At 41.6% G+C, this 26,833-nt stretch overlaps 1 protein-coding gene across 4 annotated transcripts in view; it reads right to left on the reverse strand.

Annotated features, from left to right (window-relative positions):
- The window catches only part of MMUT (methylmalonyl-CoA mutase), a 197,334-nt gene that overhangs the window by 69,598 nt on the left and 100,903 nt on the right, over positions 1-26,833 (reverse strand). For all 4 annotated transcript variants that reach the window (XM_069236109.1, XM_069236112.1, XM_069236111.1 and 1 more), the window contains exons 7-9: positions 26,026-26,137; positions 19,898-20,013; positions 11,414-11,529 (exon numbers count right to left, since the gene is read on the reverse strand). In XM_069236109.1, coding sequence (XP_069092210.1) covers positions 11,414-11,529; positions 19,898-20,013; positions 26,026-26,137 — 344 coding nt within the window. The remainder of the gene's footprint in view (positions 1-11,413; positions 11,530-19,897; positions 20,014-26,025; positions 26,138-26,833) is intronic.

A 26,833-nucleotide genomic window follows, 5' to 3' on the forward strand; every position in this document is an offset into this window, starting at 1 on the left:
CTGTGGGAGGGACAGACCCTGATTGCACAGAGTTACTGTATTACCCAAGCAAAGAAATGTCTCTATTACTGTTTTTTCAAGGAGTTTGATAGGTAAAGGTAACAGGGAGATTGGTCAACCATTGCTTAGTATTGCTTGATCACCTGAAGAGCTTTTCAAGAGAGACTTAAGGTTTGTTTTCAGGCTACAGGAATTAAAGCAGAAGGGATGGATTTGCTGCATAAGGTCAACAATGCCTTGATAAGCAGAGGAATTTAAAAGTGCCAAAATAATGGTGGACAAGGGTCCCCTGGAGACCCTTAGGAGTCAGAAAACAAATTTTAAAAGATGGATGGTGGGTGTCTTCATAATGATGCTGTTTGAGACAGCCAGATGCAAAATGCTTACAGGAGTCGAGAGTCAGATCTTCTTGGCAGGTGAAGCAGCAGGAAATGAGTCACATTTTATTAATATTTTCAGCAAAACATATTGTTGAAGATCTTGGCATTAGCTTTCATCAGGAAAGGACAAAGCATGTATATTGCTGAATACTTCTGCAGTCCTATTGCTGGCATTAAGTATTTTTAATGCAGAATATTTGGTTTGTATAGGTCTGCTATGCAGAACACAGTGCATTACAGCTCGTCACAAAGTAATCTGCTCTAGATATATGTTCGATTGTTCTGTAGCCTTACTTGGGCTCTCTTGAGGCAATATTATACCAGAGGTCTTATGGGGGAGGGGGCGGGGGGAGTCAGAGAGGTGGTGCAATGCACATAGGACGTGGGTAAAACAACATTGAGAGCTTGAAGAATCCAATAATTTCACTCTACTAGGTCCCGCTCAAAGGTGGACTTGAAAGAAGGAGGTTCCAGTTTGAAATTGATTCCTCAAAAGCCACAGAGAAAAATATGGACCAAGGACATTTGCTGTTGGGCATATTAGAGAATTAATTGGACTTGTCAAGCAGCAGAGAAGTCATAAGGGTAAAAGGGATCAAAAATAATCCTTTCAGAGCTAGAGAGAGGGCTGCCTGCAACTAATAAAATATGTGGTGGCAAAAATAAGGTTAATGCAGTGGCGGCCAATAAGTGTGGAAGCAGTAACTAATTCACTCAGAATAAGGGCCTCATTACGAATTTGGTGTTCATGAGACTGCCAAATATGTGGTGATGGTCAGACGCCTGCAGCTGTAGTGGTCTGACTGTCAAATTAAGATTGCTTGAAGACCGCTGTCACCGCCAGGATCAGAGATTGACAGGGAGACGGGGGTCGGGCTTGTAATCAGCCATAGAGGCACTAAACTCGGCGCCTTCTGGCTGATTACAACCCCACTTTCTGCTAGCCTTTTCATGGTGGGGACCCTGCCATGTAAGGCTGGTCGAAAGGCAGCGCTGGGGGCAGCAGGGGGGCTTTGCAGACAGTGAACATTGTGAGGGTGCTCGAGTGTTAAGATATTGGCCTCGGCTCCCTTATGTTCCAGTCGGTCAGCCTTGCGGAAACATTGTAAGACACTATGGGGGAACCTCACTGCCATGGCTGTGGCGTCATCCCATCGGCTTTGGTGGTCCCGTAGAGGGACCGCCAAAGTCGTAATCAGGCCCTAAATCTGATTAAGTAAGGAATTAATCAAAAGAGAGTCTGAAATGTATGCTATCTCTCCCACAGATTAAAGACTATCAAGGCTAAGAAAGAGGCATGTCAGAGAACAAGTAAAGATAGAAAATCTGTGAACGAACAACCAAGATTAAAGCAGGATGTGAAGAGGGCACATGGCATAAAATACTGAGATCGTGGCTGAGGGAGGCAAAAAGCTCCATGCATATGATACTGACGGGAGCCATTCAAGAGATTTTTGAGTAGTCCTTGAGATAAGGACTAATCGACTGCTATGTCTATTTGGTGGGCTGGGTGGAATCTTTTGAACACCGAGCAACATGCTACTGCCTGATAAGGTACTGCTCCTTCCACTATCAAGGATTTAGAGATAAATAAAAAATCCAAGCAAGAATCCTGTAGAGCCTGTTAATCTCAAGGGCATGTTTTGGGGCGGGCAGGTGTTTAGGCTCAGCTTAAATAGTGATTGGAGTGGTTATGGCAAGCTGACCCTTGCATATCTAGATAGCTACATATACGTTCTGAAGAAGTAGTTTGGGGTGTTGGGAGGTGTGGGAAAAACATCATCAAGGATGAGCTCTGGAAGTGGTAATAAGGGGGTGAGAGGGAAACTGGTATGAGACTTAGGTGGTACAAAGACATTTTTGCTTAATGGTAGGTATTCTATATTTTGTATGACTTTTCAGTTTAACTCTAATGGAAAACAACATTTAGGGATGATGGATGAACCCTATATTGAAGTAAGAGAAAAAACTACTCCCTCACGGGTAATCAAGTCTGCTAGAAGCAGGAGGCTAGAGGGTGAGGGTATTTTTTATATTGCTGTATTCAGGCCTTGGGCAGCTTTTTTTTTTTTTTACTTTGCCTCGTTTTGCCTGGTGGTAAGGCTGTTTTGTGTAAATTCCCACTACCAATAATGATGGCTGCGGTCAGTTTACCTAATTCCTATTCTGACTTCTGTGCTATCTACCCAAGTAGATTGTTGAATGGAGCAATCAGATTGAGGATAAGACAGTTTCTATTTAAGCGCTAAGCATCCACTGAAAGAGTGGCCATTGTTTGGTTTTGCTGTCATGCAATGCATGGTGTCTAGTGGTCTAATCTAGGAGACTCTGGCAGCTTCTAGGTGTAGGATGACACCGAGTAGCTTCCTCAGAGAACAGAGCCTTTTTTGTCATGTTTCCAATGATGATTTATCTGTAGGATGTCATAATATTGGTGGGTTTTTGTCTGGATTATGTTTTCTAGGCAGATTATTTCACTGGCGTAGGTGAGGGTGGTGACAGTAGGACTAGCTGCATCCCTAGGGAGGTTTTCGCTGGAGGCATTGTGTCCCCTCCTTGGGCTGAGAAAAACATGCTTGACATCCCCAGAAGATGCTCCGCCAGTGTTTTTTCCAATTTTAGGAAGCAAAACAGTGATGGGCAAATGCTGGTATTAATTTCAGCCACTGATAATTATTAGGGATTGTGGCCCAAAGTAATTACCAGCGGATGAGATTAATTAAAGCAATCCAGTGCAAAGTCCTAAGTGCAACAAGTATACCCAGATATGGGTTCCGTGCACCACAGAGCGCAATCAGGACTTGAGCTGCGACTACTGACAGGGCTCAAACAGGGTAAAACAATTTGTTTGTTTTCCCATTCAGAGGGGAACAGGTATGCCAGGCCGGGCTAAACGTTTCCTACTAGCACAGAACAGAGGCCGATTTAAATGTGGCTGGTTCCTGTCTGATGGGACATGGGAAGCAGAGGCAAAACCTGATGGACTGGATTGCAGCCCAGAGTAATCACCAGTGGCTGAGATTAATACAGATAATTTGCTTTCCCCTTGCCCTTTTTAAGCACACATCAGTACTTGAGAGATGAGGTTGGAGAGGACATGAGGGGATTTCTTCTGCTTTACAGCATGAAAGTGTACTGCCTTGAAAGGTGTGCTCTTTCTCTGGTGATTGTACAGTGCAATATAGAGCACAAGCATTTTCAGTGTTTAGGAATTTATTTCTGGGATCAGTTTGAAAGCCTACTACTTTGGAGTATCCTTACAGGTTAAGGACAGTATTAAAAAGGTAATACTGAGACTGACTACCATCCTCATCCCAGTCCTTATGAAGAGGGCAGTTCGCTCTCAATCCCACATGCACTTAGTCTAGGAAGACAGGATGTCTGTGGCGATGTCCATTCTTGTCCCTGCTCCTTACAGGGGGAATACGCTAGTTATGACATTCAAAGGGCCGCTATGCCATAATGCTTAATAAAGATCTTAGAATGGCCTTGCGGATGGTAGGGTGACTCTTATCAGATACATGATCACATCTTCTTCCTGTTTCCCATCAGGGATGCTGTTGTCAGTTTGTCCCAGCCAACACCAGATGTACCCACATGTAGGCCCATAACTGGGAAAAGGGTTACAACACCATGGGTGGAGGGACATAAGGGGTCCGTTTCGCAATGCTCGCATCACCAGGAGATAGGAAAAAACAAGTTGTGTTGGGAAATCATACTGGATGCCAACCCAGGATGAAGGGCGGGTCCAAAACACCTTTTCCACCAAGAACCACATGAGGTATGGCACAGGGAAGCGCTGAGCCACCTAATATGTGTTTTTAAAGAAAGTACTGGATGTAGAATAGTCCACAATCTTCCTTGAATAAACCTTCTTATTCTGGACTCAACAGAATGTGTTGTGTACCAAGTCTGTTTACTGAAGCTCCCTCCTTGTGGAAACTATTTGGAAACCTGTGAGTGATAACAGATTCCTTTAAAGAGTAATAAAGTGAATTAAGGACTGTGAGAGAAAGACAGAACAATTCATGAAAACAAGCAACTAACAGTGTTACAAGTGAAGTCATAATACCACTTCTGTTCACCAATCAACTGTTGGTCTACCTGGCATTTATTTACAGTAGCCCAAGAACTGTTTCACTAAAACATGCAACATGAGTAATTATTCCTTCACCTTTACAATGAGTCTCAAAGAATTACCCAGGGGAGAGGCTTGAGTAGTGCCTGTTATCCAAAGGAATAAGACAACACAGCTCAGGCAAAGTGTCTACTGCTGCATGAATATGATATGAGGCAGTAGTGCTTTGCAAAAGCATGCAAGGAAGACAACACAGCTGAGCGGCAGATATCAGCAATGGGAACACGTGGCTTCTGAAGGGTAAACTTATTAGGCCTGAATGGACAAACACATTTCCACTCTGTGAGAGTGACTCACTGCACACAGTCCTATAGGCAACTAACATAGTACAGACTTCACCATTACACTTGAGAGACAATCAAGGGGCTGGTATGGTGGGTACAGAAAGTGTCTTCCGTGTCCTTGTGTGGACACGGGGCCTATCAAATATAGACTCATCTCACTTCAGGGGGTGAGTTCTGTGGTATGTACCTGTACCATAGAACCCTCCTTAGGACATATGTGTCCATCCTACAAATGTGGCATCCAACATACAAAGTCATGTATTGTACAATTCCTGCTTTGCGACCAAGCTACTGAGTGACATATCATGGCCTCCCAAGAATCAGCACACTGTCTACACTGTTGGACAGTCATTTGTGTAATACACCAGTACAGGACAAATATGACCTGTGTGAAGGTGACAACAGAGCTGTGGGAGTAAGGGACTTGTTATGAGTCAAAGACATAAATTAATAATGATGCAAATGCAGATATGGACTATTTAAATGATTTACCTCAGTGCCCATTCCAAATCTAGTCAATGGACTGAGGAATTTAGGGCACATTTTCCCACTAGAGCATCATATTGTCCACATTCCAGGATCTGCTGGTGTACAGGGAGTGGACACAGTGCCGCTATTGTATAGCCACAGTGACTCTCCCACAGCCTAGACTATGTCCCATACTGGGAGATACATTTGACAGGCCCTGGTCTCTGCAGGTTGAACATACAGAACCTACATGACACTCCACTTTCATCAGTTCCACGCATGACAGTACATCATGTGGTCATCAACAATTTGGCAGGTGGCAAACTGAAGGGCAGAGTGAGTCAGGAAATGGATTCCAGACAACAGTTTGACAAGGCCAGATGTGGGTTGAAAGACCTGTGGTAATATACATATTGCTTACACGATCCTCATATGACTCATACAAGATGAATACACAGCTCATGCTGTCATGCACACAAGTTATTCAACCTTAGCGTCGACTGCCCAGAACCAGCCAAAAAAGCCCCTCCTAAAATATTGTTTACCAGAGTCTGGGATAATATCCAACCCCTTCACTTCAATAACGTGCTATCTGATTCGCTCCCTGACCACTCCGAGGATCCTGAAGCAGTGGCCAATTATAGTACATGGACAGACACTGCTGCTTGTATTTTGGCCCTGCTAAAATAACTAAACTCAAAGAGGCACAATACCACGGCCCCTTGGTTCTGCTAAAAACTCTGTGTTATGAAACAAAGCTGCATACAGGAAAGAAGACAGAGGATGGAATATAACTAGACCGAGAAGGCCATGTTGAGGACCTGCTTGCCTGACTATAAAGCTTTCATTGAAATCAATTGTGTAGTAGAACAGGAGCCAAGCATAAGTAACCCCTACTTACCCATAGGATATTATTAGTGAAAAAGGTATATATGGTACCGATGCAAGGACAGGGCTACACATGCAGACCGGTTGCTGAGACAAGACTGTATAACTGCTATGTGTAAAAATGGTACTGTGCTTGGCACAGTTTGAGAATTACTAAAACAAAGCCACATAATTGAATGCCTTACATTATTCTAAACCAGTGCTTCCCAAACCATTAAGAACCATGCCCAATCTTTAGAACGGCAAACTTACGTTACCCGCCTAGCTTTAATGAACCAGGCAGACAATTGTTTTCAATGTAGCTAAAGCATCATGTGGTAGAGCACTCATTTCCAGACAGCATTTTTTTCTATGGAAGTGGCCACTAAATTTGCACAGACATAACTGATAAAACTATATTGCACACTAATGGTAATATGTGGAAAGCAGATTTCAGTGAATATTTATCATTTGCGCATAACCAAGTAAAGTTCTTGATTTGGTTTGATCCTCATGAAATCTGTTCTTCCATCACATTTCAGAATTATAAAACCACGGGCTTCATTTTTGCTTTCCTCACTGCTGAATGTGTACAGTTAATTTACATGTATTTAGATGTGTTGTGTGACAAAAAATGACGCCTTGCAGCTTTTTCTTTCAAACTCCCTGTAACCCAGCAAGATTGTCATAATTCACTTCACTTTTCTGTCTCTGACTGTAAATTAAGAGAAGGTTGTAAACAATAATCACCATGATAAAACACATAAGCAGCAATTTGTCCGAAGACATAGTCTGACATTTGCCCTCTGTTTTTGAAGCACAGCAAATGTGACGAGATAAATACAGAATTTAAAGGCATCTTTCTATACTGCTTGGAATTCCACGGCCCACAAAAAACCGTCCCATAACACAATGTTTGAGAAACAGTGTATTAGACGGTTTGCATAGAGAATAATCTGATAGGTTGGGGTGTGTGAATAAATATGATTGGGGCTTAAGTAACATTTGCTCTGATGTACTTAATGACTGTGGATCAGTTTATTATCACCATCATTCTGATGCACAATTTGTAGATGAATAATGCATAAGTAATCACTTATATTAAAATACCAATCATGGCATATTACTTACTGATTTTGGGGTACAAGGGTGGGGATCAACTATATGATCGTCTGAAAATAAGACATTTTCTGATACGTTTGCCTGACATCGTACACTCCTTGTCTAATAAAGGTGAGAGCGAGAACGTTTCGCAAAAAGGGCATGTTTCCTCTTGGGGCTATGGGCTCTAGCAGGTGTCACCCCTTTACAATTGGAATGAACGCAACTGGTGGAGTGGCAATCCACCTGTACAGATCAATCACAGAAAGATCATGCCATGAAGACTTTTCACAGTGAAACAAGGAAATGACAATTATTCTTGAAGCTCCATCGCGGCAATTCTGGAACCATTTTACAGCAACTCACCACCCTTGAAAGTACAATCCCTTTTTACTAGATGTGAATTCTGATCCAGAGAACACTAAATCTCATCCTTTCTACCACTGTACCCCACAGGTGTCCATAGAGTCCAATAGCCATCAACACCATTAATCACTGTAATTGATGCGATCATTAAAATTAGAGCACACATAAAAACAGATATTCACAAGACCTCCAATAGCCCCTTTCTGCATCAAATATATTAACAGCCCTGTTATGGTGACAACATTCTATGTTCATCCATTGTTAAATGCCTTCATGGAACTTACTGTAGCCCCATTCTCAAAAGCAACACCACCTCCTTCAGCCAAGGAAAATTCCTGGATGCTCTAGAAGGACACTCTCCCTGCTGAAGAAACCACCCCAGATGATCTTGACTACTTTTGCACCATCATCCACATGCCTTTCACAGTTAAAATCATCGAAAAAGGTCACAATACAGCTGCAAGAGCAGATCAACAAGAACAATCTTCTGCAAGAGTACAGGTTTGGCTTTCAACCACATTGTTGCATAACGACAGCTAATCTTCATAAGTTGACAACCTGTTACTCATTAACACCAGTAAAGATACCTGTCTCTTGATCCTGCTCGATCTCCACAAAGCCTTCAACAGCTGTCTACCATTCATTAATAACCTGGAAATACACCTAGGTTTTTCCAACACAGTACTGCAATTGTTTACCACCTATATTGCCAATCACTTTCAGCTCTGAGACCTGAGCTAAAGATCCCAGCAACTCCACAAGCGTTCCATCATCTTGATCATCATATTCCTATTAGCTCATGTTATCATAACCAGAAATGTGAAATAGACAACATAGTGTATGAAAATTAAAAGGTCATAATCGGTTGGTCAGATATCTTTTCCAGATTCTTAGATAATCCAATGGCCAAAAAAGACTGACAGCTGTTAGATATGCTAACAATGACACCATGCATAGTATCTCTCTTGACCACAACACCCCTAAGCTCAGCCTTCTTTACTCTTTTGTCTCCCAATTATCAAACATCTCCCCGCGGGGAATGTAACCAGATGGCATAATGCCAGCACAGATGCAGCAAAGACCATAACCTGGAACAGCGCTACTCCAACAGTGAAACAGACCAAAATATTATCAAGTATTAAGCTCTCCCGGAACCCACCACCACCTTAGACACAACTTCCCTCCATCAAACAATCTCTTGGTGCAGATCACCTACACCAAAACAATATCACACAAATGGAATTTCCAACCATAGACATGACAACACAGGGTAGACAAATTCGACAAGGAATGCCTTTATCCATAAGGTGCCCCTTAAATGCAAACTGAGAAGGTCAATAAACTCTTCTTCACCCCACTGTCTCCCTGAGATGATTACAAACACAAGGTCTCAACACGGAGACTGAACATCTCACATGCCCCACCTGGCAGCAAAGTGGTCCACTAATGGTTTCACATATTAATGCACTGATCAACTCAGCTTCTCCTGTGATAAAATTTTCCACACTCCTCAAATCCATAGTATCAGACAACAACCTACTAAAACATCACATCTTCCCCACCTACCATAAGAGTCTAGCCTTCGTCCATTTTTTCTAAAGAAATATCACCAATATATCTTTAATTCTTTCAAATTAGTCAAACGGCATTATCATTCTCCCAGTGTGAAAATGGAGACAGAAATGGTTACATCTAGAGGCCTTAAGCATAATGACAACCAGTACTGAACAAAAACTACATCTGGCTGTAATGCACAAATACAAATGTGCACAAATTGTCTTTGGTTACGAACACCCAGGTATTTTGGTGTTACTTATTGTATGTGACAAATAACAATACCTTTGGGCTCATCGTTGATCAGATATGATAAAAGCTCCAATAATGAGTTTCTCCTTTGAAGTGGGATGTAAAATGTGGAATTTGGTGCTTACCACACCAAAATCTGCAAGTTCCAGTATATTTGAGGATTCTTATTCCATTATACATCAGCAGCATAGCCCTGACAATATTTACTTGTTAAAAAAAAATCTTAAGGGTGCATCAGACAAATTGGACAAAATCACAGTTGTGACACTCATGGAGGCAGGGGTGCCACAATTTTCTGACGCACTCGTTATCAAATCCTAATTGTGCTGCATTTCTCTGCAACCTGCCTCTCTCTGTGCCTCGTATATCTATATTTGCTTTTCATTCCTGAAGCTGGTGGTGTTGATGCAAAGCAGGACAGTAAGGGTGAGGAACACAAAACAAGACCGAAAGAGGAAGAATGCACAGAGACACGGCACAAGTAGGTAGTATTAATTTGTGCACGCATGTCTTTGCATGAGTTAGCACATTAAAGTACAACAACTGGTTTTGCCAGTGATTGCTTATATTTGGTACCTCCAAACCGAAGGAAAGTGGGGGAAGAATTATGGGACTTGTTGTAAATGTCCTTCCACATTAAATAACTGCATTTTATCCAACTATTCAAAGACCCTGAAAATTCCCTCCCCCCAAGCTAGGAGACACACTGCTTGCTACCATCAACATGCTTCGACATAAATGGAGGCTGAACATACATGCAGTAGAACGTCAGTATATCTTGAATGGTCCCAGCTTGCCAAATGGAGTGTGACCACATCATGGAGAAATGTCTCAATGACCAAATTCCCTGTAGTACACTTCAACACAATCTTTATTTTGTGTGCCAGGATTTTTGCATCCTGAGTGGGAGTCATGGATATTGTGTGGATGCCCAGAGATTTGTTCACTGCCTGCCAAGCGGTGCACTCGAACTTGCCTGAGGCACCACGTCTACAACCTTCCATTTATCTAGATCCTCGTCTCCTCTTTTGGCATGACAGCTAATATTGTGCCCATTTTCTCCATGTCAAGATATGGCCTCATAAATACATACATGTTTCTTTTGACACTCCTTGTGTAGCATGGTTCAGTGGATAAGTATATTCACTTAGCTCATTTTCCTGGGCCAGTCTAATTCACCTTTGACTGCACCTTCAACACTTCTGATGTATGTTTCCTTCACTATCTTGGACTAGTTAAATAGGATAGTGGCCCTCCCCTTTCCATTATCCCAGGTCCCATAGGTGCCCTCCAGTTCCCTGCCTGCAAACGTTGACCCCAGTCTCTTGTACTTGCATAAGATCATTCTCTTTGGTCAATGCGCTCTCTGAACCCTTAATCCCACAACTTACTTCCAAACGTTTCTTGCCAGCATGAGGGAAATCAGTATTGCTCAACCACTGTAACCTTTCAAGTAAGCGTCTATTACCTATCGTCACACCCTATGTCACCATGAATCCTTTCAGTAGAAGAGGAAGATTCTATAACCCCTGTATCATAACCACCATAATCTGCTGAGAGGGCAGAATTCTGCTGATTACGCTCCCACAAACCTCCTAAAACGGTGCCATTGGCAACATTCTAAACTGCAGTATTCATTTAAAATGCCATTTATGCAGGGGATTACAGTTCCCATTGGAGCCTGGCTTGCTCCACCTGTTTGGCGATCTCTTTGAACAGTATCTCAGTGTTAATTTACCGTTTTATGAATTCACGTGAGTTTATGTACTCTAGCACTATCCCAGACTACTGTGTGTATATAAACAGATATGTGCAACTGACTTTGGATGTAATGAGAGCTGAAAGCAAATGCTTTTCTTAGAAAGCAAAATATATGATAAATGATGGTCAAAAATGGTGCACAGACAAACTGAGAAGAGAACAAGACAATAATTTAAAGACTGACTGCATGACTCCAAAACCAAAATAGATGATATAACTGAGATATTGACATGCTGTCTTACCTTGCACGTGCTGCTTCCACTGCAAGGCCAAGAATATTACCTTTTCCTGTAGCAGCAGATTCAGTAATAGCATCAAGACACTGCTGTGCTGCTACACTATCCCTGCAAGCCTTTACCTGCAGAGAGAAAAAAACATAAAAGCTAAGGAAATAAATATGCCTAACTGCCTTTGTTATGCTGATCATATGTTCCCTTTCATACATACCCTTTTTAAATTATGCATCTTGATTATTAGAAATAGGTGTCAAAAAATAAAATGTGTTTTTATTCATGTGATTATTTCTTGCCACATGATAATCAAGTCTGCTTTAATATATTCTTATTAGTTCATATGAATCAAATCTTCCACTGCAATGACTCTTTTCTATGACAGCGTTTCATGGAAAAATAATAAGTCCATCTGTCATGTATTGTCTCTAAAACAAAAGCAACGTTTTCCGAGGAATGTAAGTGAAAGGATGCCAAGGTCTTTTTCTGCGAATTGTTTATTCTGAAAGATTCAACAATGACTAGAGATGTTACATAAACTAATAACAGAGCCTTTAAAAACACAGAGGGGACTGTGCGCCAGAGATTCAGGACAGAGCCCATGCAGAATCTTATTTTCTTCCTGTGCTGCAGGCTAATTAGAGGAACACTTATCCTCCACACTTTGGGTTTATCAAACTTCCTTTCAATGTAGATGAGAATAGCAGATGCTGCTTTTTCACTGAACACTGGCTTGAATGTTCATAGGAGGTGTGTGGGGGTGATCCATCTTTGAAAATAGATTAAGGCCTTTATTTGGTTCTAAGGTTAGTTTAGTTAGCCAAAGAGGTGGGGGTGTAATTATAAATATTCATACAGAGAGAGCTTCAGGACTTGATCAGTATGTTGCTATATATTTTACTGTTCACAATCCTGACAAATGTTGTGGCTACCGTCCTGCTAATCTTAATTGTTACTGTTCATATTATATGCACTAGAATCAATCGTGTCTCGCTGCACTGTGAAGGGGCGGCACGCAGGGGGCGAGGGGAGGATAAACATTAAATTATATATTTTTTTTCAAATTAAAAACGTATCTTCCTCGCTTTGTTGCAGCACCGCGCCGTGCCGCCGCTCCTTCTTCCTGACAGGAGGAACAGGCTCCCAACCTCCCCTGTGGGCAATCCTGACGCTGCTCACCAGAGCAGCGTTAGGATTTGCTAGGAGCGCCCTCCCAGGCAGACTGGGTGCCTGTGCCTGCTCTCTCCAGCCCGGCAACACAGTGCAGGCGGGAGAGAACCCTGTGTGCATGTGTGTTTGGTCAGCCCGAAACAGCCGGCCAAACATACATGAGCACTGAGGGGAGTGCACAGTGCACTCCCAGTCATCGCCAATGCCCCGCCCCTTTCACAACGTAATAATAATAAACATGGTTTATTAGCGTTTCGCTGTAAAAGGTTTGCAGCAGCTGATGCTGGCGGGGGCGACGCTTCCCTGTCACAGCAGAGGAGCCGCCACTGACTAGAATAGCTTTTCGATTTTAAAAATTCAATCTTTACAATGTTTCTTAGGGTTTTAAGTTTGCATTTGAATAATTAAAGGGGGTTGATTTCCACTAATTATCCCTGTGATATTTTTCAGTAATGATCGTTACCTGAAACACATTTCTCTCAAATATTGCTCGGAGGGTTTCAGGAAGTTGCAGTCCAACTGGTTTGCTGTCTCGGTTTGGGACACTGCCAAAGTCCTTAGTATGAGGGGGGTCTGGAAAAACAACCTGGCTGTGTTCTGGAATAGCCAGCAAAGCTATCACCTTTATGAAGCAGTCCAAGTCGTAAAGTATCATCTTCCATCTTAGCTATTCCTGAGTCAATTTCCTATGCAGAAAAGGGCTGTCTTCATTTGCATTAAGCACTCATTAGGCGTCATTGACACCCCAGACACAGACTACCAACTGGCTTGGGTACTGGATGTGCCACTTTGGCCGTTCTGGGGGAGTATTGCCATCACATTGGGAGTTTCCAGCCCTGTTGGCTTTACCAAAGTGCTGTCACCTACACAGCCGGGACACTTTTGCCAAAACTGTACCTTCCCATACGCTACCCATGTCACAGCTGCTCACTCAGAATTATTTTTCCAGGAACAAAACAATGAAGTAGATGTTTCCTTATGAAAAACAAACAACTGTTTCTGACACACAGTAAGTTTTCTCCCGAAGCATCGGGAACATTTCTGCATTTTTCAATTACACAACCATCATGATATAATGAAAAATGTGCTCCAGCAGCTCTGGCCCAGATGGGCTAACAAATAAGATTTTCTGATTGCGGAGTTAACCGAGGCTCCACTTTAGGAAACTAAGTGGTATCTCCCCCTCAAAATTAGGTGAGGAAACCATAGATTTGGCAAAGTGGAAAATCTGCTGGCTGATAGCGGCTGTCCTGTTGCCCATTATTCTAAATGACCCTTGAAATATTGTTCTGCTATGTAATGGGGAACTCTGGAACAGACAGATCTACACTGGTCTTTTGGATCCCAAGACCTTGGCAGGTGGCATCTTGGATCTGCAGATCTATTTCGAGATCTACACATCTAGATTTCCCATTTCAGAGGTGCAGACATGAAGAACTTTATGTAGGAAACCATCAATGGTTAAACGGCAAAAAAATATTACCATCCACCTGAGACAAGATTCTGAGCACTATAAAGGCAATGCACAGCAGATTGTGAGGCCCTGGGACTGAATGCAAGGCATGCACGGAGGCAAAACCCTGAAATAAGATGCTTCAATGCACGTCCTAGTAAGCTGATACTTTGCCCACAGCTCAAATATAAATATAACAACCTCAAACAGATCATTGTTAAACAAAGTTATATGTTTTTACTAGGAAGATAAAACAAAAAATTGGTACATATATAACCAAGAAAATCACCTACAAACCTCATCTGAAGAGAGGTTATGGTTACAGTGAAAAAAATATCTAAACATTTCGGTTATTATGAGCAATCCAAACAAAAGTGTGCAATGCACTGATCATCACCTTATACAGTATTTTACAAATGACAGAACAAATAACAATTAATACAAATCAGAATTTGCAAAATGGGCTGGGTCACATGATTCAACATCTGGCAAAAGGCCGATTTGTGCACCCAGAATGTACAGGAAGAGCCATAGAAGGATTGCAGGGAGCTAAGCAGTAGGTACGTTAAGCACTGGACTGTAGTGTATGACCTACACTGAGAGCAAAGTGGAACACTGTTACTGTGGATTCTTGACCTTAAATTAGAGGGCCTAATTTAAAGCCATGACCTGCAACAAGAGTTCACTAAGAAATATCTGAATGCCATGTCGAGTGGCTGCTGAGCTTAAGACCTGAACTTAAATCACACTGCGCATGGTGGAGGTCATACCTAGTGATGTCCAGGGCCTGAGCTCCTTGCACTTAAGAACACTACTCTCAACAAAAACAGGGCATGGCATGGCATTCAACCAGTGTCCAGTGATCTCTGGATGCAGGGCCTGGGATCTGCAACCGAGGCCACTCTCACAAAGGTTCCCTGGGCATAGAGAGATCTGGATGCAGGTCATACCCTCAAGCCCAACGCTCAACATTCACTCACCAGTGACTAGCCCTGGGCTTCTATGGTATAGGGAATCTGAATGGCTTCAATCATGTCACTGATGATGTTGCAAAGAACTTTATTTGCCATCAACTCTCCTTCTCTAAGTACGTTCTCCATCACTGCACTCTCTCTGAAAAAACATACAAATGAGAGGTAACATTTTCTCTCTTTTCAGATGCCCATTTTTAAAAATGCATTCAACTAACTAAATCAATTACAAAGTACATTTCACTGTAAAACACAGTTGTGTGCGAAAATGAGAAATCGGACTGAAACAGGCAATGCTGTAATAATTCCTGTTGCTGCAATGGTCAACAGTGGTGTTTGTAGCATCATGTCCAGGAACACAAGCAAGTCCCACAATAAAGAAAGCCCCACAGGAAAGCAACCCATGGGCTATTGGCTGCTGTGTAACGTGTAATCTATCAATACTATTTGAAAGACTACAACTTGTTAGTTTGTTTTTTTTTACTGCTCAGGTGCGCTTGTCCCTTGAAACAGTCTGTGAGTTGCCAGCTGGGCACGGTTTATGAGTACTAGCAAATTTCTTTCCAGGGTTCAGAGCAGAATAAGGAACTTAATACTGAGGTAGGAACAACATGCCACCCCAAATATTGTTCTAGGTTTTGCCCACTAGGCACACCCTAATATACACAGAATGAACCAGGGCTGGACTAGGAATGGAAAGCAGCCCTGGCAAACATGTTAAAATTAACTCAATTATTGGATATTAGTATTTACCACCTGGGCTGCAAACCGAAGTTTGTTGGACCTGGCCTTTTGCAGGGTGATCTCCAAACCTTTTGCCTTCCTCCTCCATTTTTTTGCTTAATTGGGTTTTGTTGGTATTAGGACTCTGTGCACTTTACCACAGCCAACCAGTGCTAACTTGCTTGTGCTCCCCTTAAAACATTGAGAATTGGCTTATCCCCAATTAGCATATTTAATTCACTTGTAAGTCCTTAGTAAACTGGCACTATATGTGCCCAGGGCCTGTAAATTAAACGCTACTAGTAGGCCTGTGGCACAGATTGTGCCATGTACGTAGCCCACTAAACATGTTTCAGGCCTGTCATTGCAGATTCTGTGTGCAGTTCGTAACTACCATTTCGACCAGGGCCAAACCCACATTTTTTTTAATACATACAAGTCACAACTATGGTAGGCCCTGGACAGAGTGCAGTGTATTTAAAACGTGGGACATGCAATTTTTAAGTTTTACCTGTCCTGGTAGTAAAAAACTCCTACATTTGTTTTTCACTACTGCAAAGCTAACCTCTTGCATAGACTAACATTGGAGTTACCTTATTACATTTAATACATTCTATTTTCCAAATTGGAGCAGTTAATCAGTTCATGTTTGGTATCTTTTGAATTGTAATGAAAAATCCTAACTAACGGTTTAGACAGATTCTAAATTATTTTTTTGTAAATGCCTGTGTTAGGTTCTGTGCTCTCAATGTAGAGCACAGGGCTTCTTGACAACAGTAACCAAGGTGGAATTAGAGCTTTACAAGTTCGGGGAGTGACAACTGTGGATTACTTCCTGCCCTGCTGGTACGTCCTAACTCCCTCTCTCTCTACAATAAAATAAGTATTTCTACCTGTGAACTGCCTGCAGAATGATTCTTTCAGTCACTTTTAGAAAGCTGGCATTTTCCCGCCTTAGCCATTTAGTGCCTATAGCCTGTACCTAGGTCATATGGCAGGGTGTAGCTAACAAATGAGCTTTGCATATTACTCCTAGACAGCCACACACAATAGGCAGCTCAGGTGTGTCTGGGTAGGCCATCAATGACAGGATGGACGGGAGGAGCTGGGCTCAGCCCTACTTACACTTGAATAGGCTATGTCTTGCCCCAACACAAAGGGTTGTATACCTCCTGAAGGTCATCTGGAGCCAGGTGAGGGAAGATAGGATGCCAGGGGACTTCAAAGGGAAACCTCTAGAAGCTTTTCCTTCACTTCAAAGGTACAAACGGATAAAAATTCTGGGCCTCAAACACCAACTCTTTAATACACTTTTGGACCTGTGGATAGTCTGCCAGAAAGAAGGATTGCTATGCTGCTGAAGGACTGCAACTCTACGGGACTGTTGCCTTACTGTGCTGACCTGCAGCCTGCTGCCCAATGCAGGGGTAAGAAGGACTTTGATCTGCATCCCTTGGACTCCGATCCTTCGAGTGACTCCAAGGGCTCATTGGCTGGCATCCTGATCTGTGCCTCTGGGACACAACAGGATTGCCACAGCCTTGCTCCTGCACCTGGACTCTGCCATCTGTGAGTCTTCCCCGCTACGTGGTGCCACCCAGTCCTGGCCCCACCCTTGGAAGTGGGCCGAGGGTGCTCTGACAGCCTCTCTGGATCAAGCAAAACCAAGGCATCGTCTCTGATGTGTGAGGCAACCTCATGTAGAACCGACGCAACACTCCTACTGCGTGGATCGGAACCGCCGCAAAGACCTGCATCACATCACAGCTTGTCATTATCTCAGAACCATCACTGCATGACACATCCTCAGCAAAAACATTTGCATCCCTAGTCGACAGCAGCCTGGATGACAGACTCCGTCTTCCAGCTCCTCAGAACTGACCATCTCCCCGACTGCAACACTCATCCTCGATGCTGGACTTCACATCACAAGTCCTCACCAACTGGATCCTCAATGATGCTGCAGGACTTCACACCGCAGCCTCACTGCATTTCGAAACTGAAGCATCGCCTCTGCTGCATGATGCATCTTCGACACGGACCCTCACAGCTCTCCGCAAACAAGGATTTACGTGCTCCATAGTTCTTACTTGATTGGATTTTTGTTGTTTGGATCTTGTTTTATTTATTAAAAATTACTCTAGTTTTCTACCTCTGCTGTGGACTCCTTTGTGGTGAATTTTCACTGTGTTACTGTTTGAAGTGTTGCACAAATACTGAGTTAAGCCTGGCTGCTCTGTGCCAAGCTACCCAAGAGTTGAGCACTGGTTAATTTAGGGTTTGCTTGTGACTTCACCCTTAGAATAATAGTGGTTGCTGCTTCAGGAGGGTTTCACCCCCTCAACCAGTAACCCCACTTCTTACAGCCTGTGGAAGGTAGATAGTGTTTGGGAGTCAGTCACATGTCACCTTCCCAATGCCTCAACACCGATACACCTGTAAAGGCACTAACTGGTGCAAAATGATGACAGGAGGCTGTGGCAGGGAACGGATAGTGACGGATGATTTACCAGAAAAAATAAGAGGCCAGCGATAAGAAATAGGGTGCTGACTGGGAGTTGGACAGGGAAGAGATACTTTTGAAGTGCAGCATAGATAGGAGAGGACAGTGACTCAACATAGGAAACAGCAGCAATAAGTGTGATAAGAGAGATGAAAAGACAGAACAGAAAGGCAGTAATACGAAAAGGAGCTGACGGAAGAAGGGAGTTGACAAGACAAGTGGACAACAGAGTTGGGGGATGCCGTGAAAGATAGACAGTGATAAGAAAAGTGGATAGGAAAAGGGAAACTGGACTGTGATGGAACTGATAGACATTGTTCTAGTGAACAGTCAAGGGAAAGCTGGAAAATTATTTCAGAGCTAGAGATGAGAGACAGACACTGGCAAAAGATACATGGACACCAACAAGGCAGTCTGACAGTGGTGGAAGAGATGGTATTGACAGAGAAGAGGTAGTGATGGGAAACAGTAGTGAATGAAAAAGTGTCCTATAATGCCACAAGGGCATGTGACAGGAAAGAAGGCAGCAGTGGAATACATAAAACATGTGTGAAGAGAGAAATGACACAGAGAACACAAAATGTATTCCCAGTGCCAGAAAACAAATCACATGGTGCCAAATGCAGTATTTATCCCACAAAAGCATTTCTCTGCTCCAGAATGATAACTCTCCTAAGCTTGAAAAGATTTCACTCAAGGTGTACTGGGCATGAAAAAGTTGTAAAACTACTGAACTACAAGGGGATTGGATGCATGCTCCAGACTTACAGAGAGTACTCTTTCACATACATCCTTATACATGAGTAACACAAAACATTCCAAGGATTCAGCAAGGAAGGAGCCCTACCAGAACCATCTTCTTTCTTTCTGACTAAAGTCTGCCTATGAGCATTCTCCACGTGCAAGGCAATGGCAGTAGCTGCGCTTCAGCAGGGAGGCAACTTTGGCAAGATGACTGGGTGCTCTAAGACTTTGTTTTTGAAGATCCAATTGAGGGATGATCTAATACTAACTCTGTATTGGCTCTGATCCAGTGGGAGGGGAGAGTGGGATACTTATGACTTCAAAGAGAAATATTCTAGAAGGAGGACTAGGACTGCAGGTGAGAAACTTTTCCTTCTCGATCATGAGATTTTCACTGGAATTCATAAATGTCAGAACAGAAACACAAGCTTAATGCACACCTCAGAGAGCACAGTGTCACAGACAAGTTAGAGAACACTTTAGGAAAAGTTTCAGTGGGGAACAGTGCTATAACATAGTATTCACTGTAGAGTCAGAATCAATACAAAAGTGTTTTGCTAAGGAATTAATTTATCTCCAGGTAGTGGACCTACAAACATCAGCTATAGATATGTTGGCCATTAGGACCGTAAAGTCCTCTTTCTTCCTAGTTAAATGACCTCTAGACATCCCAGGAAAAAGTCTTTTGACTTTCTGTTAAACGTTTAGGATACAAGACACTGTTCATCTAGTTATGGCGAGTTTATTTAATGACAGGCATCGATAAATAAAGAAGCATCTAAACTGTATACAAAGCCAGCATATAATCTCTGCTGAAGCAAAATTTGCACCTAAAAATATACAATTGTAACTCAACCTCATAATAAAACAAATATAATAGATGATATACTAAATAATACAAACAGACAAAAAGATGGAAATGACATACTTACCCTTTCAAGTTTTTCAATTTGCTTCTGGCGAACAGAAGAATTATCAATGGCTAAAACCTCAACACTCTCTTCTTTTTCTAGTTTGTACTTATTTACTCCAACAATAACTTCAGAGCCTGTGAAAGTAAGAGGTAAAATGTAATTATTCACTAAGTATTCAATGGTTGCGAAACTGGGGGTGTATTAATTTTTCCCAAACCATTGGGAGTCACTGCATCCTTAAGAATAAACAAAAATAAATGTGTAGAGCGGTACTTAAGAAAAAATAATCCTGTTTTCTGGTTCACAGAAGATGAAGGCTACCAAATCAATGTGAAATCTTAGTTTTATCAGTTCTTATTAAAAATAAATCTGCGAGTATGATCAACATCCTTCCTGCTAATAGAAAAAGTCAGGTCAGCTTTGAATAACGTACAACAGTGGGGACATAAGGCAAGATGGGGGTTGAGTGTTAATTTCCATTCTGGTTTAGTGCTTTAGTTTAAGAATATTGTTTTGTAATGTACTGCCATTTAGTTTTGTTGTGTGAAAAAACTATTGCATTAACACTACAAGAGTGAGCAAAGGGCAGACAATTAAAGTAGGCTTTACAATCTGCCTCTACATTCACAAAAGGTACGCGACTCAGCTGCTATACCCACAAAAATGGTGCACTGATCCTCCTGCATACACGCTGATGATGCCTAAGAATGGCTGGGTTATGATGGTGTATTAAGTACTCATACCCAAACAGTAACTTTCCACATTGACTGCAAAAGCAACCCTTTATCTTTAAAATAGTGGAACATTTCTGTAAAGAAATAATTAGAAGTAAAACATTTAATTGTTGAACAAGTAGGGATTAAAAACTGTTATACATAATGGGTAATAGTATTTTTTAACATAACTGCATCGTATTAAATTGGTTCACAGAGCTGACTTAAGATACTGAATCACAAGTTCAGACGAATAAAAGTGGCATTTAGGTGGTGGAGTTGTATGTGTCCTACATTCTTGGTGCCTATACTGTGCCTATGAAGTGTGCACAGAAGCATGTATTGTGCTGTATGCACGCTGCATTGCTACTGTTTGTGCTTGTTTTGCTGAGGGAGGGGTAGATTGAGATTCGGAGTGGCTGGCAAGCTTTTGCGGATGCTGTGCTGCCCACCAAGCTGCACCAGGGCAATACATGGAGCAGAACTGCAGGTAGAACTTAAATGGAAATGGAGAGAGAGGGGTACAGGTGGTTTCCAGGTCCACAACATCCCCATGTGGCATATGAGAAAGAGCCCTGTGTTACACAGCAAAGACTCAGAAGATCAACATCAGAAAGCGTGTTACAGGGGAAACACCTCTGGAGGATATTCAATGGAACAACCACAGGGACAATGTCTGGTGCAAAGCCCCCACAGAGAAAAGTTGGACAAAACATGGAATAAGAGCTTGCATGGCATCCTGTAAAGTCCCCTTTTTGCTCAACATTATGAGTGGGGGAACTTGTGTGGGCCATCCGTTCAAGTGGTTCTTCGGAAGTTCAAATTAACCAAGGGTCTCAAAGGCAAGAAAAGGTACTGCAGTCAAAGCTTGGCGCTAGGTATACAGGGGTACCTCCCTCAAAGCTCAGATTTTGGCCACCAAACAGCACCTTTGTGGGAGCTTGGTGTTGGCCCACAAAGGCATTTCAAGCAGGTTAGCACTATAAGGGCACCACTCAATGGGTCCTACAACTCGGTGCAAGGGAACAACTTCACAGAGCAGAAATAGACACAATACTAGTAAACAAAGAAGAATAGTATAGTAAGAAAGGGGTCCACCAAATTCTAGTGCCAGGAGGATGAGAAATGAAAAAAACGTAGTACAAAGCTTAGTGAATGTGAAATCAGTGTTTTCACTGCTTCAGTATTTCCTGTGCCTTTTCTGTGTTTAGATGCTTGCACTGCTATCATTCGATGTGCATCTGTTTGAAGAAACCTTACACAGCTGTTGCCTATCCTGTACCTTTACAGGGACTATGGCAATCCTGCACTGGTAGTCACTGTACTGAGCCTGTTTGTTTTGTAAGAGGATCTACCACTGTTGGGTGGTCGGGTAAAGGTTTCCCCAGGACCGGGTGTATACTCAACTTAGAATGTGATTAAAAAGAGTGCACTGAAAAATCCAAAGGTTGAGGTGATGTTATAACTAGATGCTGACGTGAGAACAGAACTCATGTTTAAAAATTGAAAAACCACAGAAGCTTGACATTTATAATTCTTAACACACTATATATTTGCTCCCCCATCAAGCATTGCTTAGCACCTCACTTATTATACTTTACGAATGACATGTTAAATGACATTGTCAAAAGAGTTTGAGCCACATGACACCACCGGGCACTCTAAGAGTCCCTTGTGGCTAAACAGTGGCAGCCACTCTGGACTTGCCAATTTCCACGCTCTGCTCCTCTCCATTATTAATAGGACTGATAAATCACCCCACACTAAGGTTCTATTGCAAAATGTAAAAGCACCATATCAATAAATCTACAAATAAATAAATATAAGCGTACTCCCACTAGTATCCTATTGCAAAGTATTTTATCTTGAAACCATGCGCTTCAACAGCACCCTCCACCTCTACCCCACACAGCAACGTGAAACCCCAAGGTCCAAACTGCTTCCCCATAACCTACCCCCTAACGTCTCAGACAATGCCACCAAAAACTTCAAGCACAGACTGATCAAGCAACACCAACACAACCCTGAAACTCCTTATTGCTGACATTTACTACAACACCTCCAAAGATCTAGAGAAACACAATCTCATTTTCCACACAACCTGACTTGCGAAGTGGTATACAATCCTAACCAACTTCCTACACATAACTAATTCTTCTAACATCCCATATGGCTGCAAACTGACAATAGCTAACGCATCTACCTTTAAAGGTAACACTACCCTAACCATCTACAGAAATGAAATATCATGATCAAAGATAACAACATTAATTTACAATTCTTTGATTCCATATTCCCTACACTACGCAAATCAGTATACAATGCACCCAATCTTCTGTCCTTGAACCAACCTCAACCATAGTCTTAAAAGGTTGAAAAGCTCTTGAGAGTCACTAGTCATTTCAACCCAAGCTCCACCTCTCGGAACAATCTAAAGTGTCTCTCGACTGAAGCCCGTTGCTGCTTCAAAACTGCCTCTTTCACTCACAAAGTCTTTCACACAGGGAAACCAGCCTACCTTTCGTCACTAACTCACAAAGGCAGGACAGGTGAGAACTTTAAGGAGCTTCTTCTCATATCCCCCCAGAAAACACAAAAAAAGCCCTAACACGCACTTTCTCAGGAAATGCTCCCAAAATCTGGAACTCCCTCCCAGTACATATCAGAAAGAACCCCTCCTTCAAAGGACAATTAAAAGATGTTCTTGTCAATCAGTACTTTAACCCCTTGGGTTCGAATTCCTACCACACAACTTGAATCCAAACTGGAATCTCTTACCCCAGCTTTACACTATTATTTGTTCCTCCCAGGGAAATGCTTCGATTTGACTTTCAACAGTACTTTGTTCTAGAACTTATATTATCCAACACCCTTGGGTCTTGCCATTGCTATATAAAACTCTTTCAATATATAAAAAATATAACACATCAACTGTCTTCTATTTTAACAACAAAATGTGCAAAAAACATTTGACTCAAAATGTGGAGGCTATTCCTCTGAGCTCTTTAGGAAGGAAGCCATAGGAAAATGAATACCCCAAGCCTTCTATGGGGCTGAACTTCCCTCTCCATCACTCAACCCAAGGATGAACTTGGAACAGACAAAAGGCTCTTTCCTCAAAAAATTATTTTGAATTCAATTTGCGCAAGGACCAAGGCTCTCAGACAGGAAAGTGATTTTACAGCTTGGAATCTGCTAGCCAAGGCCCTCTCCAGGTGCTTTCCCCACTTGGTAAGTAACAGTCGAAAGATCAACTATCTGTATTAACGTGGAGAGTCTAAACTGCAGGCTTGAGTGGGCTCTCTAATGATATAAGGTCTGTAGCGTACCACTCAGAGTTTCAACTCATTACCATAGATCTTCACAAAACAATGTCAGTGTCCAGGATTAAACAAATGCTAAATTAGAGGCATTTCAATTTAGCAGGCAAAAAGATAGACAGTGTTTGTATGCAAAAAAAAACTGATGGGAGATGTCCATCACTTTACTGTAGTTGAGGGCATTTTCCCCTATGCATTGGCAATTTCAGAAAATAATTTAGGGAATGCATTTTGAGAACCAGGCTCGGTCTTGACCCCTTGGGGCGATATCATGTTTTTAGAGACAGGATTGCCTTAAACAGAGAGAGGATATGCTTATGTCGATTGGTCATAAAATATAGGACAGTGCGTGTTTTTTTTTTTTTGTGTGTGAATATTTTATAATAGAAAGAAACAACTTTTTAAGTCCAATTTTCTGAAAGTATGGATGTCACACCAGACACAATGTTCTAAATATTTTATGTGCTTTAGAATAACTTAATATTGGAGTAACTCTTAGGAGTTTTGTTAGGAAAACGCAAAAAAAGCTTAGTTGCGAAGGCTGTATAGACTTTGTTTGTTGTGGGCGGCCCTAATATCTTACTGCACCTTATATTTTTTATAAGCTCAGTTGAATTACTGTGATCCTTCTGTTTCTTTAAGACTGTCTCAGTTGCACAAAGCAGTTAACATATTAATTATGATATTAATATTTGGTCAAACTGAATGCATTTCCTTTTAAGTCTTAATTGACCAGTTTTATTTAATGATGTTCATACACATTTATGATAATATTCATGCTGTATACTTATGAGATTGCACTTTAGAAAATATCTATTTTTCTACTGTGTTTCTCCTACTACCCTTTAGGATAATGCCAATTATAGTAACCAGCAGCACTTTACTATTTGAGATTAATTTTGACTATTCATGTGTAATGCTTTAACTAAACATATTTATCTCTGTTTTTATTTTGTAATTTCTATGATACTTTTTTTCAGAAATTAATTTAAAAAGAAAAGTCAATAATAAACTATCTTGTGAATTTTATTCTGCTGTGTCCTTTCCTTTAGAATTGTTGGTTACTCCTTGCACTTAGCACATAGTTATCCTGGGAGTTTGCCTACTGTTTGTGCCAGTGGTACTTAGAGGCTGAGCAGACAATCTCTTAGAGATGTGCAGCGGTCTAACCAGTATCTGTTTAGTAAGCTGGTAAGTGCTGCATTCCCAAATTAATAACCCATTTTAGCAGCATCCTGATTTCAATACTAGCAATCTGACAAACACCACGTATCTGATGAAGCTAGAAGATACATCTGCATGTAAGCATATATTCTCTCAAAAGTTGAAATAACAGGATCATATATTAGCTTAATGCGAGAGTGGTGACCCCTACACAGCAAACATGAGAGCTATTAATCTTGTGCTAGAAAATGAATAATAGTGGCTTTTCTTTCCAGAAATGTGCAAGATGTCAGAATCTGCCACAGGATCTTTGAAAAGCTATTATGAAAATTAATTTCAGAAAAATCTGGCCAACTGTATCTTGAACTTCAAAGTACTTGTATGACTCCAATTGTGGTATCTGATATGCCTGTGCATTACAGTCGCTATCCAGTCACAGTAAATAATTGATAGTAAAATTAAGGGAAAAAGTGCCTCTACTGAGAGTGAGAATATAGAGTACATTCAGCAGTGGTGAGTGTACAGCTAGATCAAGTGCTGTGTTTAAAAGGTAGGACTTAAAACATCGGATACTGTACTGTTAATGCATCCAGGAGTAGGTTAGCTTCTGCCAGCGACAAATGCAATCACTGTGCTGTAGTCTGACACATTTACACAAAGAAAACTACACAGCCCTGCAAAAACATAAAAATAGCAGGATACAGTATGCCCACTGGACTCTTCCTTACCCTAAATGGCCTAGCCACTGTAAGCCAGTGTGATCTCCATAATGACACCACAGCAGCCACACACTGCCAAATGGCCTTCAAACTGCTGAAGCTGACAGAAGAGTTAAGGGCAGGGGGCAGACAATTGTAAACAAAACCAGCAAACCAGTAATGGTAGGAATCCTGCAAAGGAATTACAAAATGTGTATATATAACACAGTCTATATTTCTTTGTTAGTTACCTGAATCAATCCTTGCCTGCCTCCGAGCAGCACACTCTTCAATACGAAGCTTGGGTATTCCCTCTGCAACAGCTCGGGCCATTCCACCCATTTCTTCAATCTCAATAATTTGCTTATAGAAAATAAGCATAACAAAATAATAATTAATGTTTTGTTAAATTCCAGTAAGTAGTGTTTACAGATGCACTGATGTGTAACGCTGCTTCTTAAGAAGAAATTCTAAAGTAATCCCACAAAAGTAATTTGACCCTTAAAATTACCAATACCATGAGGATCAGTAATTCAGGAAAGTGAAATGACTGTGCTATTATGAATGATTGTCTATGGTATGGGGAATTGCCAGAGGAATCTGTATTTCTTCAAGCAATTCACCATACCAGCCTGTCTTCTCGGGGTATATTCGCTTGCCATAACAGAAGGATACGTCTCCAGTAAACTCAGTGAATCAAATGGGGAATCATCACATAAGGCGTTTTACCATCCAAATACTGAATTCCTCGATATTCAGAATGATGGAGAGCTTGCTGCTTTAGGGAGAAGCTATAGCGAAATCAATATAAAATGCAAATTCAGTTTGCTTGGACATAAAACAATAGCACACACATAATATATCCTAGTAGTATGCCCCAGAGGTTATGCATAATTGAAATAGAGTTTGACTGTCCTGTTTTAACTTGTTATAATGATGAAAACTACAATAATGGGGACATTAAGGCCAGAATTTAAATGTTGCAGCACTCTACTCAAGTACAGTTTGCAAATTATGAACAACACTTAGCTAATACTCTTGCTGACAGAGTGAGTTATA

The sequence above is a fragment of the Pleurodeles waltl genome, chromosome 5 (assembly GCF_031143425.1).
Source record: "Pleurodeles waltl isolate 20211129_DDA chromosome 5, aPleWal1.hap1.20221129, whole genome shotgun sequence".
NCBI lineage: Eukaryota > Metazoa > Chordata > Amphibia > Caudata > Salamandridae > Pleurodeles > Pleurodeles waltl.